Source organism: Aotus nancymaae, unplaced genomic scaffold (genome assembly GCF_030222135.1).
Source record: "Aotus nancymaae isolate 86718 unplaced genomic scaffold, 86718_ANA_hifiasm-v0.15.2.pri h1tg000046l, whole genome shotgun sequence".
In the NCBI taxonomy this organism is placed as follows: Eukaryota; Metazoa; Chordata; class Mammalia; order Primates; family Aotidae; genus Aotus; species Aotus nancymaae.
Genome location: NW_026988460.1, coordinates 7,358,820 through 7,376,164, shown reverse-complemented (window position 1 = coordinate 7,376,164; position 17,345 = coordinate 7,358,820). Strand labels below are relative to the sequence as shown.

Genomic DNA, 17,345 nt, shown 5'->3' with positions numbered 1-17,345 from the left:
TTTAAAATGTTAAACTAGCTTCCTTTTAGTGCCCAAGTTATCCATCCAACTCGTGCTTCTCCTAGCCTCCAAATTCTTTCAGACATGAACAGCCAACTCACCGATGACTCAATTACTAGCTGTTGGAAAGGACCATCTACACAAGGGCGTGTCCTGAATCCTAGAGTCTGGCCAAGAATGAAAACGAACAGCTGTGTTTCCCAGATCCACTTCTGGCTGGGGTTCAACCTGAGATCCACCAAACAAGATACTAAGTAATTTGGCAATTGAGATTCCCAGTTCTGAAGTCAGATTTAGGCTCTCCCTCTCTGCCCTAGTGTCACCCTCTTGCCATTTCATAGCTTCCTGCTTCACTTCAGCCTACATGCCAGTCACAGGCCTCTTTGCCAGCAATCATTTCCGTCCCATCATTCATTTGCCTTCAAGATCACCATTCATATGGACTCACCTTCCCTAGGCACCACGGCTCATGTACCTGCTCCATCTCTAGTCAAAGAGTTCCCCTTTCTGCGTTTCCTCACTTGTGGCTCCAGCCTGGCTTGTTTTTAACTATGCCTATATTCCCTCCATCTTGTAACACCCAGCTCAGATTGTGCCTTTTCCACAAAGGCTGTAGTATCCACAGCAAACCAAAAAGCGTGGCCCCAGGGGCTGTGTTGTAGTTACCCGATAGGGGTTATCGGGAGAAACCTTCCTCGCTGCGCCACTACTTCCGCTCTCTACAGCTGACGTCTCCTCTCCCGCTTTACGGTTTAGTCCTGTTTCCCAGGAGACGTCGTAAGCTGCTGGAGTATAGAGACAGGTTTTACAGTTTTTCTGTACTCCCTGAGCTGGGACGATGTGTAGCACAGATGCTCAATAAGCACTTGCTTGTTGATTAATCACGGTAATGAAGCTATTATTGGTCATAAACCATGGTGGGGTTTTTGTCTTCAGGAATTTGTCGCTTTCCTCTTGGAAGAGGCTGGTCACAGTCACCATTCTGTCCTAGGCACTTAGCATAACATTTGCCTGCTTAAATGAAATGAGTAGGAGGACAGATGGACATGCCCTCAAGAAACTGGCACAGTGCAGACAGCAGCAAATGCTCTGGCAGAGCACCTGGGAGCTACAGATCAATTCTGATGGAAAAATTGGGGTGGGCTTTAATATGCATGGGATTGGAAGGATGGAGCTCATATCTCAACCAGCACAAAGGTATGTTTGGAACCAGATATTCCAGGTAGGGCTAATGGGGTCAATAAAAGCATCATGGAGTGAAACGATTAGGGATGTCGGTCAGAAAGCAGACCTAAGCCTGGAGGGGCAGGGGGGTTGCCGGAGGCAGGTAGCAGGAGACAGATAGAAAAGGCTGATGAGGCCGGGCGCAGTGGCTCACGCCTGTAATCCCAGCACTTTGGGAGGCCGAGGCGGGTGGATCACGAGGTCAAGAGATCAAGACCATCCTGGTCAACATGGTGAAACCCCGTCTCTACTAAAAATACAAAAAATTAGCTGGGCGTGGTGGCGCGTGCCTGTAATCCCAGCTACTCAGGAGGCTGAGGCAGGAGAATTGCCTGAACCCAGGAGGCGGAGGTTGCGGTGAGCCGAGATCGCGCCATTGCACTCCAGCCTGGGTAACAAGAGCGAAACTCCGTCTCAAAAAAAAAAAGAAAGAAAGAAAAGAAAAGGCTGAAGAGACAGATGTGGGAAAGGTCACAGTGAGGCTGAAATTCAGTGCCAATTGGGTGTTTGTTCCAACCATGTTACATATGGTAGAATATCAGAATTATGTGGCATAAAGATGAGCCCTTTTTAATTTTGAAATTCATGTGATTATTTTTATAGTAATTTTTAATACATAGCAAATGATGCTGATTTTTCCATTTACAATAGGGATTAGATTTTATTTCAAAAATACTTTAAGTAAAACCATGTGAGTAGCTTTAAAGAAAAAGCTGGACCAGCTCAGTGGCTCATGCCTATGATCCCAGCACTTTGGGAGGCCAAGGCAGGAGCATTTTTTTAGGCCATGAGTTCAAGACCAGTCTGAGCAACAAAGTGAGACCACCTCATCTGTACAAAAAATAAAAAAAATAACCAGGCATAGTGGTGCCCACCTGTAGTCCCAGCTACTCAGGAGGCTGAGGCAGGAGGATAGCTTGAGCCCTCCTGGAGTTCAAGGCTGCAGTGAGCTATGATTTTACCACTGCACTCCAGCCTCGGTGACAAAACAAGACCCTGTCCCTAAAAAAATAGAAAAAGAAATCAAGTTAATAGTAGTAGAGGCTGTACATCAAAAATTATGGTGGTGGCTCGTGCCTATAATCCCAGCATTTTGGGAGGCCAAGATGGGTGGATCATGAAGTCAGCAGTTCGAGATTAGCCTAGCCAATATGGTGAAACCCTGTCTCTACTATAAAATACAAAAATTAGAAAATCATGGTGGTTCCCTGCAGCTGGAAGTTTGGAATGCACAAATATGGAAGTGGGAAGACCCCATGTGGAAAGTCACCCAGGACAGGGACTCCAAAGACTTGGGGATGGTTTGAGTTTGGCAACTGGGAAGCCATCTGCAGACTTAGAGCAGCTGTCCTTCTGGGGTGGCTGCGGGTCAGATGCAGACAGCAGCTTCAGGAGGGTAGGGGGGGTTTGTGTGTTTTGTTTACCACTAAACAAGTGTCTGGCTCACAGTGGGCGATCAGTAAGGAGGTGTGAATGAATAGATGGAAGGTATGAGGTGAGGTTTTTATTTCCACCCATGACACTGACACCCACTGAGCTGGTGGTGGGGTGCGGCTGGGAGCAGCTGGATTCCCACGCCCCCTCTTAAAGTGAGCTCAGAGGAGACAGAGCTCCCTTCAGGTGAAGGAAGAGAAAAGGGAGGGAGGAAGGTAGGCTGCAGTCTCTGCCTATGATCTTATACCAAGGCTCTTCTATTTTATATTGTCATTTTTAACCAACACCACAGGGACCTAGGCACCTTAGTGTACTCCAGCTGAAAGTGACCAGTGAGGAGGCCTGTGCTGTGGCACAGGGGGACCACACACCCAATCTCAAGGGACAGCTTTACGCTGCTTCTGCTCATTTTCGTCATATGGGAATGCAAGGTCATATATGCCACATACTAGGAATTTTCAAAAGATGTACAAAAACATCCATACATTTTCAGATGACAGCTGCTGATTTTTTGAATTAGTACCTAATGTAAAATGTTAAAGATACCACAACAGCCCACCATAGAGTTTGTGACCTCTCACCTAATTCTTTTGTTTTAACTTAATGCCATCACATCTCCCTCAAGGATTTGTAACACCCAGTTTTCCTTGTAACATTTTTCCCAGTTTGTTTTTCTGGTCATTTCTCTGAATCCACAATAACACAATTGGTGTCACGTTCACGTGCCCTGTAGCACCAGTTCTGAATCTCTTCCCTTTCTTCATTGTATCACTTGTTCCCTTTTCTCTCCTTGGGGTCTCTCTCTTTGCAGCTAAGCCTGGCTTAAGCTACCTAGGACTTTGAAGCATGCAAAGGCCCCCATCTGAATTCCTAAAAATCCTGGCCTGATGCCCTTCCCGGTTCTCCTCTGTCTCGAGTGTTCGCCACGCATCTCCATTTGTTTCTACCATCTCTCCTGCCTGGAGACTCCAGGCCTCCAATTTCTTTTCCTGCTGTCAGGTGGAACCCCACGTCCAGGGTTAAGACAGGTCCTCCAGGAGCCCAGCAGGGAACCCCCAGGGTGGCTAGGAGCCTGGCCCAGATCACAGAGCCACAATGCCCATCACTACTCCACCATGCCATTTGGAATGGAGCCTGTGATGCACTGATCACATTCACATGGGCAAAGACAACACCCATGGACCATGATTGAGACCATTCATATCCCCCAGACTCAGCAGGAACTCTGTGATCAAGCTGTTTGGTGGCTGTAAGTATTAAAAGGAAACCTCATATCTGGAAGGAGATAGTCTCAGCAAGTCATGCCTTGTCCTGTTCAACAGGCCAGTAATTTACAGACTTTGTGGGTTGATCAGCATCTTCATGAGTACATTGTGTTTCCTGGATTGTTTTCTTTACCAGCCCCTGCCATTTCCCAAGAAGCCAGTTTTGAAAGCCTGTTTGCCCACCTCAGCATTCTTAATGAAGATGTAAGGTCTTACTTGCTTTGGGGTTACAAATTCTGATGTCATTTCTGCCATTTGCAGGCTGTGTGCTCTTGGGCAAATTGCCTTGCCTCCCTGAGCCCCAGTTCCCTTCTGGGTAAATCGGGGGTAAGAGGAATACTTGCCCTGACTGTATCATCACTGAGTGTCAAAGACTTCTTGGCTCAGTCTGTGATTGTTTTGTTGGCAAATTATGGTCCACAGGCCAAATCCAGCCCACAGCCTGGTTTGGTACAGCCTGCAATTAAAAATGTATTTTACATTTTTAAATGGTGGTTATGTAAGTATCCATATACTCTTCTTGCTTTTGCCTCTTGGCCCACAAAGTGTGAAATATTTACTGTCTGGTCCTTTTTAGTAAAAGTTTGCTGACCCCTGCACCAGAACATGCTAGAAGGGCTTTCTGGCCCTGGTTTGTCACTGTTCCTTTGGTTTATTGCACACCCACAGACTGTGCTTTGATACCTTTCAAGGTTGTCTCTCTTTTCATGAGCCCTACCCCTAGTTGGGGGATTGCCCCACTATAAGTGAAGGAAACCAAGTTCCCAAGAGGCTGTGAATTTCCCATGATCTATGCAAGTTGTTCTGAGAGACTGGGCTGAGTTCAGTCACTACACGTCCCTGCCCCATGCCCGAGACACTCACTGTGTGAACTCACACTTGTTCATTCCAAACAGTTAGCACAGTTAGCATGGGCCTTTTGAGGCTGGGTGTTGTCCTAGGCATTTCAGGGGTTACAAAGATGACTTGCTCGGGAACTGCCCTCTGGAATTTCAAATCTAGTTGCAGAAATGGGGGTACCCATTTGTCGCCAGTGACAGGAAACTGTGTGTTCTGAGACCTCCGAGGAGTAAAAGTGTCTCACAGGGGGTCCCTGAGGCCTCAAGTCCCTCAGAAAGCTTGGGTTGTACGTTCTGACGTCAAGGCCCATGAAATCTCCTTCCTGCTGGTGGCCCAGGGCAGAGATGCCTGTATTCTGGCCTCCCCATTCCGAGTCCCTGTGGCTGTTGCAGGGTCTGTTGCATGACTCTCAGACACTGATGGTCACTGGCATACATGGTGTTTGGAGCCAGTCGTGGTGTGCACACAGTAGGCTGTCCTGGTCATGCACCTTGCTCCCCTTCCCAGCAGGGCTCAGTGTGTGCTTCCTCTCCATGTTACTGTAAAAACCACAATTACTTTTGCACCAGACTAATACTTTAAGTGAAACAGTGAGCCATCTGTCTCAGGCAGCCAGGATGTTCCTCAAGGTCCCCAAAGAAAATGCCTTCAAGACAGCAGCAACTCAATCAATTTGGCAAAGGAAGAGTATTTTTTCATTAAAAAACAAGAGACTGGGCGCAGTGGCTCACACCTGTAATCCCAACACTTTGGGAGGCCGAGGTGGGTGGATCATTTGAGATCAGCAGTTCAAGAGCAGCCTGGTCAATATGGTGAAACCCCACCTCTACTAAAAATACAAAAATTAGCCTTGCATAGCCTTTCAGAAACAAAAACTGCACTCACAGCTGCTATTACGGTTTTCAGTTCATCTGACATTTTGTGTGTGTGCATTCTGACATCTTTGAAGTTGCTTTTTTCTTTGCTGTAAAGACACAATTTTCATCTACTCTTGGCTTTCTAGCAACCTCTTACTCCTTGCTCAAGAACCAGTGGCCACTCACTAAATAGGATTCAGACAAGCTATTGAAAAGTCACCTTGACAAGGGTGAGGGTTCACAAGTGACTAAATCATTTCCTTAACAGATTGTGATTTGGGATCTCTAGCCGTGAATAGTATACAGGGTTTGTGGGAGCAGTTGTCCTACCAAAGGCAGAAAAAGCGATTCTTCTATGTCTATGGCCTTGACCTTCTTGTGAGAGCCAACTTCTTTGTTCATGTCAGACACTGTTGTCCATCTGCTCACTCCTGTACTCCCAAAGCCTAGAAAAGTGCCTGGTGCAGAGCATGCACTTAATAAGTATCTGATGCTGAATTTATTCATCACATATTTATGGAGCATCAGAGGAGGAAGTTGGTGGGCATATACCACTGAGTGAGGCCTGGTTCTTACACTGGAAGAGTGCTCTCCAGGGAGGAACAGAGGATGCAAACACACAGTAACCACACATGTGAAGCGTGCCATAAGGAAGCACCTGGGAAGTGCAGCAGGGCACTGGGGAGGGTGGGACAGAGGAGGTGAGACTTAAGGGGCACTATAAAGGCGATGGAGTGGAGTGTTCCAGGCAGAGGGCATGGCCTGTGTATAGACATGGAGGTGTGAAAGAACCTGATACAGTTCATTCAGCGCTGCTGGAAAACAGCGTGTATGTCCAGAGAACACAGATGGGGCTAGGCAGACTAAGAGAAGTTGGGTCCATGCACATGAGAAATTGGGCTGTGTCTTGAGCTGGATGGGTTTATTGGCTGTGTGTGTATTGTTAAGGACCGTTCCAGTCTGGTGAACAGTAGCAACTCAAGGGAGAGTGGGGTTCCACCTGGGAAGAAGACAAGTTAGTGAATCTGTGCGATCCAGGAGAAAGATGGAAAGACCCCCAGGAAAGAAAAGCCAGTGGGCGGGTCTGAGAGATTTGAGAGGGGAAGAACATGTGCCGTGACTGGCCCGTGCCTAACAAAGGGATACCATTGCTCCACACGGACCTGTTTCCTCCTCAGTCCTGCTATCTCACTTCTTTTTGACATGACTCTTCCAGAAGTCCATATGGCTGGAGTGGAAGTTCATAGCATGGTGAGACCTGTGCTCATCATTACAGTAGAGAAAACAAGGTTTTATTTCAGGTATCAGGCAAATAGACAACCCAGTCAGTGTGCTGAAAATAATATGCTTGAATAAGGTAGCATATTCAGCAATTAAATATAAGTTCATGTCTACATCTGCTGACTGTCTGTAGCACCCCTGATAACTTACAGAAGTTCAAAGAACGATTATGAGGGATATTCCCTGGGTACTTTAAGCCCTTTGTGTATATGCCTTGTCTATCTCTTTGTCTCATTGTGTGTTCCTTGCTGACCCCTCTTTGCACTTTATTTTTAATTTCCATGAAGGCAGGAAGAGGCAGGCGTCTGATGGTGCAGAGCACCCGAGAAGACTGCCTTGTGCTCTGGTGAGCTTATTAGGCACTTTCCAGTGATGTGATTACTAACTTGAAAAAGACGTTAAGCATCTTCATCAAACAATGTGTGCCTTTGTATGGCCAGTAGTTTTTTCATTTTTACTGGGACAGCTGTTCTCTCAAAAACAGTTCTATTATAAATAACTTGCAATCACTGACAGCCTTTCTTTGCCCTTACACTGTCTCTGGGATGAGCTTTACTGACTGCTAGGGTGTGTATCCTCAAGCAGGTGAACCTCCATTTTTACACAATTGTGTGTTTCTTACTATAGGAAAGCAACATTTTGAAAATAAAACACCATTCTAAATGTGCTAGATGATTTTCCGAAGTAAAGGGTACTTTAAGTGCAAAAAAAAAAATCACTTTGGTATGTCTTGTTTTAGGCATAATGGGTGCATGAGTGTTTTGCATTTTTTATTCCAAATAACACGTATTAATCACAAGAATGGAAACCCGACCATGAGTTGAATTTGTATTAGTGTCCTTTCCGTTCCTCTCTGCACCCTGCAGAGTGAGGCTCTTAGACGCCAGGCTCACCAAAGTGCCCTTGTAAGGCAGCTGTTCTCAAAGAGACGCAGGCACCCCTGGGGGTCCAGGACACTTGTTTCCAGAGATCTGTGAGGTCAAAACCATTTTTGTAAAAATATTAAGATGTTACACTGTCATTCCTTTATGAGTATATAGTACAGTGGCGTTTTCTAGAGGCTACACGATCTATCACAAGCGTTTGAATCCAGAAGCAAATGTGAAAATCCAGCTGTCTTCAATTACACTAGACCTTAAAGAGCTTTTGGAAAACGTAAAACTATACTTTCCTTCTCAAAAACTTCTGTTTTGGAAAATACAGTCATTTCATAAAAATGTCATTATGTAATGGGTTTGTTATTGCTATTTTAAAATGAATTAATGAATAAATACTTTGAAATTTCTGATTATTTCTAATATGATAAATAGTGCTTAATATAACCCATATAAATAACAGTCCTTGGGGTTCTCAGTAATTTTTAAGAGTGAGCGAGTTCCTGAAACCAAAATGTTAGCAAGCCACTGCTCAAAAGTATAGTGCCATATGCAGTAAAATTCTCCCAGCTTCTTAATGAAATTGCGAAGCTTTCTAACAAAGAGTAAAAGGATGAGTAAAAGTTCCCTCATCATGTAGCTTAGGCCCATTTCTACTTTTATTTGTGGATATGCAGGAGAAAGGTGAAGAACGACTTTGAAACCACAGAGTCTTATGAAAAACATAACTTAAAGGCCCTCAGCTTTGCGGGGGGAGAGCCAACCATGATGGCAAGCCTTTTCCTTGTTGGGGACACCCAAGCACACTTTGTTTTCCTCTCCCTGCTGGCTCTTGCCAGTTTGTGCTATGAATGGTGGGTTTGTGAGACCGCACAGCTCATCCTTCATCTCTTCATACAGCCAACGAGTTTGTTTCCTGAGCACCTTTATGGAGCCTGGGCTGGTAGAAATTCAGACCCAGTCCCTGCCTTCAGGAAGCCAAAAGGCTCGTACAAGGAAACAGTCAGCAAATACATAAGCGTTAAGTGAACAGAGTCTTTACTGATTTTGGAAAGTGATGCAAAGGAAATGAACAGGGTGATACGACACAGTACTTTGGAAGATTCCAAAGTAAATTCATGTAAGATACCTGGCAAAGGCTTTTCTAAGGAGTCTTCATTTGAGCAGAGCTAGGGGCAAGGGGTCGTTAAGAAGGAGAAGGGGAAGAGCATTTCTAGCAGAGGGACCTGCAGAGGCCCCATGGAGGGACATGGCTTGCTGGCAGTGTGGTGAGCACCAGAGTGGCTGAATGATGATGGGTATGGAGACATCGATGGACAAAGACCAGATTTTACAGAGCATTGTAGGTGCTGGTAAGGAATTTGGGTTTCAGTCCAAGAGGATGGGAAGTGATCTGAGGGCCTTTCAGCAAACGGTTCAGTCATCTTATTTCTGCTTTGCGAAGACCAACCTGGTGATTGTGTAGGGAATGAACTGGGGGAGGGAGGTAACTGGTAGGTAGGCAGGAGAAGAGGCAGAGAGCACCCAGGAGGCTCTAGACATCATCAGGTGACAACCCATGGTGTGCAAGGGTGACAGGCAGAAGTGGACAGGTTTGAGATCTAACTGATGGAGTCTGGTCTGTTCTACCCCATATTAGATCTCAAACCTGTCCACTTCTGGGGTAGGGATGAGACAAGGAGAGTGAAGAAGCATGACCTCTATTTTTTTATTAGAGCTACTTTTCTTTTCTCAAATCATTGCAACAAAACTCTGCAAGGTGGTTAGCGTCATACCTATTATTTAGAGATTAGGAGACCAAAGTGCCAATAACTTGCCCATGGGTCAGTAGGGCCCTGCACAGCATCAAAGCAAGTCGGCAGTTACTGCAGCTGCCCTGCTTCATCTGTGGCTTCCTTTCCCTGGTGGCATGCTCCAGCTTTCTGCCCCAGTCCAAATGGTGACACCAGGTGAGGGCCTGGAAGGAAAGTTCCTCCCCCTCCAGTAGGTCAGGTCTGTTAGCTGGTGTAAGCCAATTCACTGCCTTGTCTTCTGTGTCTGAAAAATGGGTCCAGAGGCATCTGCTGGCCACCAGCCCAAGCAGGATTTTACTGGGACTGGTTTATTCATGTCTCAGGTGTGTCTCGGCTCCCTGAGAAAGGGAGCATTATTCTTCAGGCCCCATGACACGTCTCAGTAGGGGACGTGGGAGTCCTCCTCGGAGACAGTTAAACCTTTGTAAAATGAAACCTTTGTGAAATGGTGAAGGCTTTGGAAGCAATTGTAAGAATTTTAAACGTCGACCATTTTTGTTGAGCAAAAGGTACCTGTGCATTTCGTTCAGGCAATGGGACAATCATTTATTTAAAAACAAAGTTTTTAGAAAAGCTGTGAGGCTTACTCAGTGGGACAGAGGCTGAAGGGGGAGGAGAGAAGCAGGGAAGCAAGAACCAAAACTCTTCAATGCTGTCTGTTCTCACCTCCCAGGTATAATCTGGCAGCTCTCTGCTTTCTTGACACAACGCAGGGCACAGCTTCAGAGGTCTAGGCAAGTATGGAATGTCAGATACAGATTCGTAGTAACCAGTGACAATCAGCCCAGCCATATCATCTCTGAAATATCTGCAGCATCTGTATAGCTGAGGGATGGCATGAAGCTGACTGCTTCTCTTCCTCCCAGTTAGCTGGGCAGCCCTTCAACAAATAACTTTCTGCTTTTGGAATTGAAAATGCATTTGGGAAATGATTATCTGCTTTCTCACCTGTAGGGCAGCCTCTCTCCTTATAACCCCTAGCTACTTTGCATACTCATGGATATATCCTGCAATTTAAATTTTTATATTTTATTCATATGTGGAGTATTTTTCCTGCAACTTTGTAGAGCACTAAATATTATATGAACATCATTCAAAACATGTCCTTTCCATAAAGTCCGTTTATACGCCATCATTATCTGCAGCATTAAATACATTTTATATCATCAGAAATTTTATGATATATTTAAAAATGAATTTCTACTTAGCTGAAACACATTAGGGATTATTCCTGAGAGACCTTGCTAAAAATGCAGTCATGTTTATTTGGAACTGCCAGAAAATAGCTTGCAAAATTGTTAGTGTCTTTTATTATTCCCTACCACTGGAGCACTTGCTTGTTAATTAGAGAAATTTAAACTGTCATAGTTGGCAATTACAGCTTCTGTATCATTGTCTGTTATGAATAGTCAATGAGAGCTGATTAATATGCATGAGCAGCAGTATATATAGCGTGTGCATTGGACCACAATCCAGCTGCCAGAGTCACTCAGAGGAGGGAGTGGTGTACATGTATGTCTGTGTGTGTGTGTGTGTGTGTGTGTGCACGCGCGTGCATGCATGCATGCCGCGAGGGGAGGAAGGGAAGCGGGGAAGAGGGAAGAGAGTTGTTTTCTAGCCTCTGAGAGCAGTACCAATGTGAAGCGCTGCAGTCGCCTGAGTCACCTGAGGCTTTCCAAGGATACCTTCAATGCCTGCACTGTAAGGGAGCTGCTTTTCCCGGGTGCTGGCGAGGACGGAAGCCTTCCTTTGACGTTTTTCTAAACATGGGATGCAGTTTGTGCAGTCTGCAGAAGCAAGAGGAGCAGTACAAATTACTCTATGAAGTTTGTCAGGTAATGCCCTGCATTTTATTCCGTAGAAGTGCATAGGCACCCACCTGGCCAAGTGTAACTTCTAGGAAAGGTACTGGGGATTTTTGTGCGTGGTTTTGTGCATATTTTGTGTTCTGAAAGAGGCAGCCTTTCTGACTTTTCTGTGTATTTTCTCTTAAGACTGTTACAAAATTTTCCATCCAGTGGCACTTCGGTGTCTGCATTTGAAAATATAAATAGATGTTGATGGTCATAAAATGTGTTTCAAGCAGTCTTGCCACAAGACTTCTTCACAACTGACCTCTCTCCAGAGTGTCGAACTCGAAGGGTCAAAGAGTGGTCATGCACTCTTTGAACAAGTTAGAGAAGACGTGGATGATGATTAATGCTCGCAAGGTTTTGTCTGTGTTTACAAACAGTTCTAAGGCGCTCTTTTCAGTACAGCTCAAGCCCTCTGCTGACTTGGTTCTTTTAGCAATTCTTGAAGTGGGACATATGATTCAAATTGGTACTTCTCATTTGCCATTTCTGTCTCTCTCTCTTTGAAATTTTTAAGAACTTCAAAAGCAAGTGACTCAATCTTGGGTGCTGTCATTCACATCAGGTGACTTGTATCTTCTAAGTCATTGTGAGCAACATGAAATTTCAGTTGAGGCGAGATGGGATATTTATGATACAACCCAGATAATTTATCTTACATCTTTGTCAGATGTTTTATTTTTAAATATTCAAGTTCTATTCTCAGCTAGGAGGTTTTAATACCGCTGTTGGTAACCTACCTTGGCAGGTAAGGATTTTCTCCTAAAATCATTCTTCAAATTTGTCTTAAGTAATAAGAAAAAAAAATCATAATCCAGCCAAGGTTTTCTTTTTAGAGAAGCACTTTAGAAGAAGGTTGTTATAGCAAGTGAGAAACAAAGGGTGTGTGTTTCTTGATTTATAACCATCAATGGCATATTAATATATTTTTTAAAGAGCCAGACTTTTAGAAAAAGAATTTGGTTCTCCATCAGTTTAGTGTCATTTTTTGCTTAAGCCACCAGGGGGTGCTATGCTTAAAGAGACGCCGTGAGAGCAGTGAAAAGTGGGTCGGCTGTCTCTCTGGACAAAACCTAAAAATAAAATGACCCTAGGTGAAAAAAAATGTCTGTTTGTCTGTCTGCCTTCCCCACTGACACACAGAGAGAGTCGAAACAAACCTTTTGAAGTTTGGTACTCTATGTAGGCAAAGGGTACATATCTTACAAAAAAACAAGCATCTTAATAAGTCTTGGGAATAAATACATTTCACACTCAGAACACTCAGGACTTTACTGGACTCGTGTCCTTTCCAAAGCAATTGAGAGACGTGTTGGAGATCTTGTGCAAAAGTGCTGTCGCCACTAGCGATCTGGCCCCCATCCCTTGTGTGATCATGTGGTGAGTTGTAATCCTCAGTTTGCCAAGTTATCCCATTCAGTGAGCTGGGGAGTTCTCAGTGAGTCCAGCATGCAGACATGAAACAAGTGGAACAGCAGACACCGTCATTTGGGCAAGGCGGTTGTATTACAGACTTTTGCCATGATGTTTGAAATAGCTCAACATAGTAAGTCAAAGGTAATTTTTAAAACTTGCATTTTAAAATGTTTTGTTTTTTACCGTCAATGCACAGAAAATATCATTCAGCAGTCATGGTTGTGGATGCATTAATTACACTGGCCCCCCACAAAAAGTAACTACCACATCTCTGGCAAATAAGTGAACTTGTCTTTTCTTCTTCTGTATTATTTGTGCTCAATCCCCCTAGCCACCCCACCCCCACCCCACCCACACACATACATAAAACTGCCCCCAAAAGAGGGAGCCTGGATTCTGTTGTTTGTTTTTAACTAGGTGAATTTATGTGGAAATATTTCTGGCTGAAGCATTGTGCAGTAAATTGCTGATAAATGACTTCCATCTGGAATATACTTTGTCAGCAATTTAGGAAGCCATGCAGATTTATTTTCAAGAAACTCAAAACTACTTTTCAGACCCATTACCCTTGTGCCAACTAAGTAAAATCCCCCTTTCTCCTATTCTTTGGGAGTTCTGAACCGTAGCATAACGGAATTCACAAAACACTTGCAGGAATTAATAATTGCATTCTCGCTCTTATTATGCAAAGCCTTATTAGAGCAGAGAAATTAAGGTTTCCATAAATTACAGTTCCAGAAGGTCCGGTGTGTCTGGCTTCAGTAAGCCCTCGTAACAGCAGCACAAAGAGGATCAAATATTCCAGGGCTCAGACTTTATCCTTTCCTCATCCAGAGATAATTCAAAGAGATGCTCTTCATTAGGGCCGTTGGCAAGCTGCCTACAGTTTCTTTTGGGGGGCTGCTGTGAGCTTAATGATGCAGAACAATGGCTTTGCCTCTTGTTGCACACATACCTCATTGTACCTTTAATCACATTAGAAAAACAACACATAAAGTTGCCTGGTCATTAAAGGGCATTACAAAGAGTGCAGACACATCAGTGATTGGGGCCATGCATTAGAAGATGCACCAAGACATTTAGGGACACTCAAACACTTGGGGAGAAAGCATCCTGCCTACCTGGGGTTGGTAAGGTCAGGTTCAGTCAAGTACAGTGGTTCTTTGTGCTTTTAAGATAACTGTGGTGTCCAGGTGGTGGGGGTTGCAGGGCATTGTGGAACATCAAGACAGGGTCTCCGCCTACCAGAAATTTGAAATTTAACAGTTGCTTCATGATTTGGAAAACTTTAGCCTGTCTTGAGTAAGTTTGAGTACTCAGAAGCACTATTAAAGTGAAAGGACAGGGAGGGTTATCAAGGAGTACAGTCTCCTACTTGGATAAATTAATTGGCACAGGAAATCTCATGTTCTGGGAGTAAAGGGATAGGGAGCCTCACTGCTCTTGGGCTATGGCTGGAATCCAGCTAAGGGTGGTTACCAGGTTTTGAGGCCAGGGAGTGGGGGTTGGCAGTGTAAGGATGGGAATGTCTGTAGCTCTGTGGCTTTGATGCCAGTGACTCCAGCACAGGCTAAGCACCAGCCTTGTATGCAGCTGTATACTGTCAGGTCAAGGGGACAGCCAGTCTGTGGATGCTTTGAGGAGGGTCTTCCAATGGAGGCCAGAAGGAGGGAAACAGAGTGGCAACCCAGCCATTCCACCTCTTCTAACATCGACCAGAGACTCTTTGTAAAATGGTGACATTTACTAATTTGTTGAGGCAACAAGGAAATAATGCTAGTTGAGAGTTAAGCTTCAAACTAGAAATTATGGCTAGCACATTGTCCTAAAGTCCACATGCACATTTTCAAGATAATAAGGAAAACTTATCTATAAAATTACAGAACTCTTCATTGCCAAGAGCCACAGCATTATTTATTGTGCACTTCCTGGGTGTCAGCACAACGCTGAGTGTCAGCTGTGCATTTTCCAATCAGACCTGCACACAAGCATGAAGAGATAGGTGATACTGTCTTCCCCATTTCAAAAAGAAGAAACTGACATACCAAGGAATTATAGTGGGACTGGGAGTCAGATCTGCACTATAATTCCCAAGTCTGTGGATTCTTTCCTTGTATAAATCATTTTCCAGCAGTGTCAATGAATGAATGATGACTGACTTTATAGGGAACCTGTGGGCCACTTTTTAAAAATCATGCTTGCCTTTGCAGGGCTAACATAAAGTCTCAGACAGGCCCACGTGCTACGTGGTACCTCCTAAGAAGGGTTCCTGTGCTGGTCCTTCACATCAGGGGAGGGTGGCGTGCAGAGAAAAATAAGCTCCAGAGTAGCACAGAGTTCCCATTGGCTTCTCAGGCAGCCTGAAGAATGGATGATCAGAGAACACTTGTGTCCTTTTGCCTCTCAGTAATAACAGGAAATATAATATCACATAAGCTTAATTTGTGCCTCTTGTGCCACTTGAAGTTGTTGGCTTTGAGAAGCAAAAACTTTACCAGTAACTGTGACTTGCCAGAAAACTATAGATGTGATACAGATTTGTGACTCTTTATACATCAATCTAGTAGCCAGTTGGCTAGAAAAACACAGATTTCTACAGTAAGTACTAATCAGAATCAAGTTAATGGAGAAGTCTGGAAACTTGACTTTGCACAATCCTGCTTGCATATTTAATTAGCTATATGCAGTACTCATATGAGTTTACTGCTGTAGAGCAAAGCGACTCTGCATCAGCTGAGAGTCAGATGGGTCACGGTTCGATTAAGTATGGACCCAGTTAATGACGGTTAATTGGATGAACATAAACTTGACCTCCGCCTAGCAGTTTTGAACCTGGCAAACTTTTCCTGCAAGTTAGGAGTGTGTTTGCTTAAACAGCCTATTAATTCTAAAAGCTTTGTTTTAGAAGCAGCTTTACATTGTGAATTCATTTAGGCGAAGTAGATATGGAAAAAGAAAGCTCATCTACGGGCATGGAGGCTCACACCCTATAATCCCAGCACTTTGGGAGGCTGAGGTAGGAGGATTGCTTGAGCCCAAGAATTCAGGAACAGCCTGGACAACTTGATGAGACCCCCATCTCTACACACACACACATACACACACAGAGAGAAATTTAGCCAGACATGATGGTGCATGCCTGTAGTCCCAGCTTCTTAAGAGGCTGAGGTGAGAGTTGGAGGCTGTAGTGAACTATGATGGTGCCACTATATTCCATCTTGGGTGAGAGTGACAGAGCAAGACCCCTTCTCTGGGGCGGATTAGGGGAGGGAAGTCCATCTTCTCCTCCTCCTACCTTGACAAACCAGGGCCCTTTATTGACTGTGGGGCCAGTGTATGGCTAAGAAAGTCACTTTTTAATACATGGGCATTATTTGTCACTAACTTTTTTTTTCTTGTCAATTAACAGTGGATTATAAGCCACTTTTGTGTTGATTCTGAAAAGGAACTACCAAGAGTGGGACCAGAGATTACCTCTTCTCTTCCTGCTTGTCTTCTATTTAAGACACAAAGCTTTGGAGGACCATAAAGGGGTTTTCCTTCCTTTCTCTTAGGACTAGGGCCTGACACCATCCTGGCTTAGGTGCCCTTATGAAGTGTTACCAGGGTGCCCTGCACTTCCCTCCATATTGTTTCCTTATATATGTTAATTTGGCCGCCCATGTTGCACTGTAGACTCTTCGGAGGTCTCTTCACCACTGTTACTCTCAGCACATGGTTGGTTGAATAAGTTGGATTTTATAGTGTTTGTGGGGAAGAGTGAGGAGCAAGAAAAGAATACAAGTTAGGAATTTAGAAAGAGAACTAGGTGTTGAATGAAATGACCATGGTTTGGACCAAGCAGTTGAGGATATGGAACAGAGGGGACACAAGACATTCATTTTTCATTCATTCAGCCAACACGTTCACCCAACCCACCAACCAAGCACTGAGAACTAAGGTGCTCACCCACTTGCTCTTCTGGCTCCCCAGTGCCCTTAGAATTCAGTGAATTAACTGTGGCTTACAGAGCCCTGTGAGATCCAGCCTCTTCTGACCTCTCCCATAAACCTCATGCCCTGCTCATCTGCCCTGGTCCTGCAGGCCTCCTTTCGGGACCCAGAACCCACCTTATTCCTTCCTTCTCAAGACTGCAACTGGCTGTTCCCTTCTTCCTGCAAGTTAGTTCACCAATTCATCCTTGAGAACAGCTTAAATGTCCCTCTCCCTGGAGACCTTACCTGACCTAAGAAAATCCCCCTACCTACTCTAACTTCTCGGTGCACTGTTGATTTCCTTCCAAGCATTTTTCACAGCTCCTGCACTTCGTTGACTTATCACCTGTTTTTAACCCCAGTCTCCCTGGGCGTGAACCCCAGCCCCATGAAGGTAGTTATTTTGCGTCATTCTCTGTGAAACCCCAGGTCCTAGCACATGATTAGTAACTGTTCAGGATATGTTTACCAAATTAACTTCTGAGTGAGAAATGTATCAAGTGGATCCCACTTTGGTTTGGGAAGGGTTTTAC

At 44.5% G+C, this 17,345-nt stretch overlaps 1 protein-coding gene across 4 annotated transcripts in view; it reads left to right on the top strand.

The window, feature by feature from the left end:
* The window catches only part of PDZRN3 (PDZ domain containing ring finger 3), a 250,708-nt gene that overhangs the window by 189,242 nt on the left and 44,121 nt on the right, over nucleotides 1–17,345 (top strand). The window contains exon 1 of one of the 4 annotated variants that reach the window (XM_012474239.3): nucleotides 10,998–11,404. The exons of the other annotated variants lie outside the window; for them this stretch is intronic. Within the exon in view, the coding sequence (XP_012329662.1) occupies nucleotides 11,336–11,404 (69 nt within the window). The 5' untranslated portion in view covers nucleotides 10,998–11,335. Of the gene's footprint in view, nucleotides 1–10,997; nucleotides 11,405–17,345 lie in introns of those variants that run through there. 4 annotated transcript variants of the gene reach the window in all.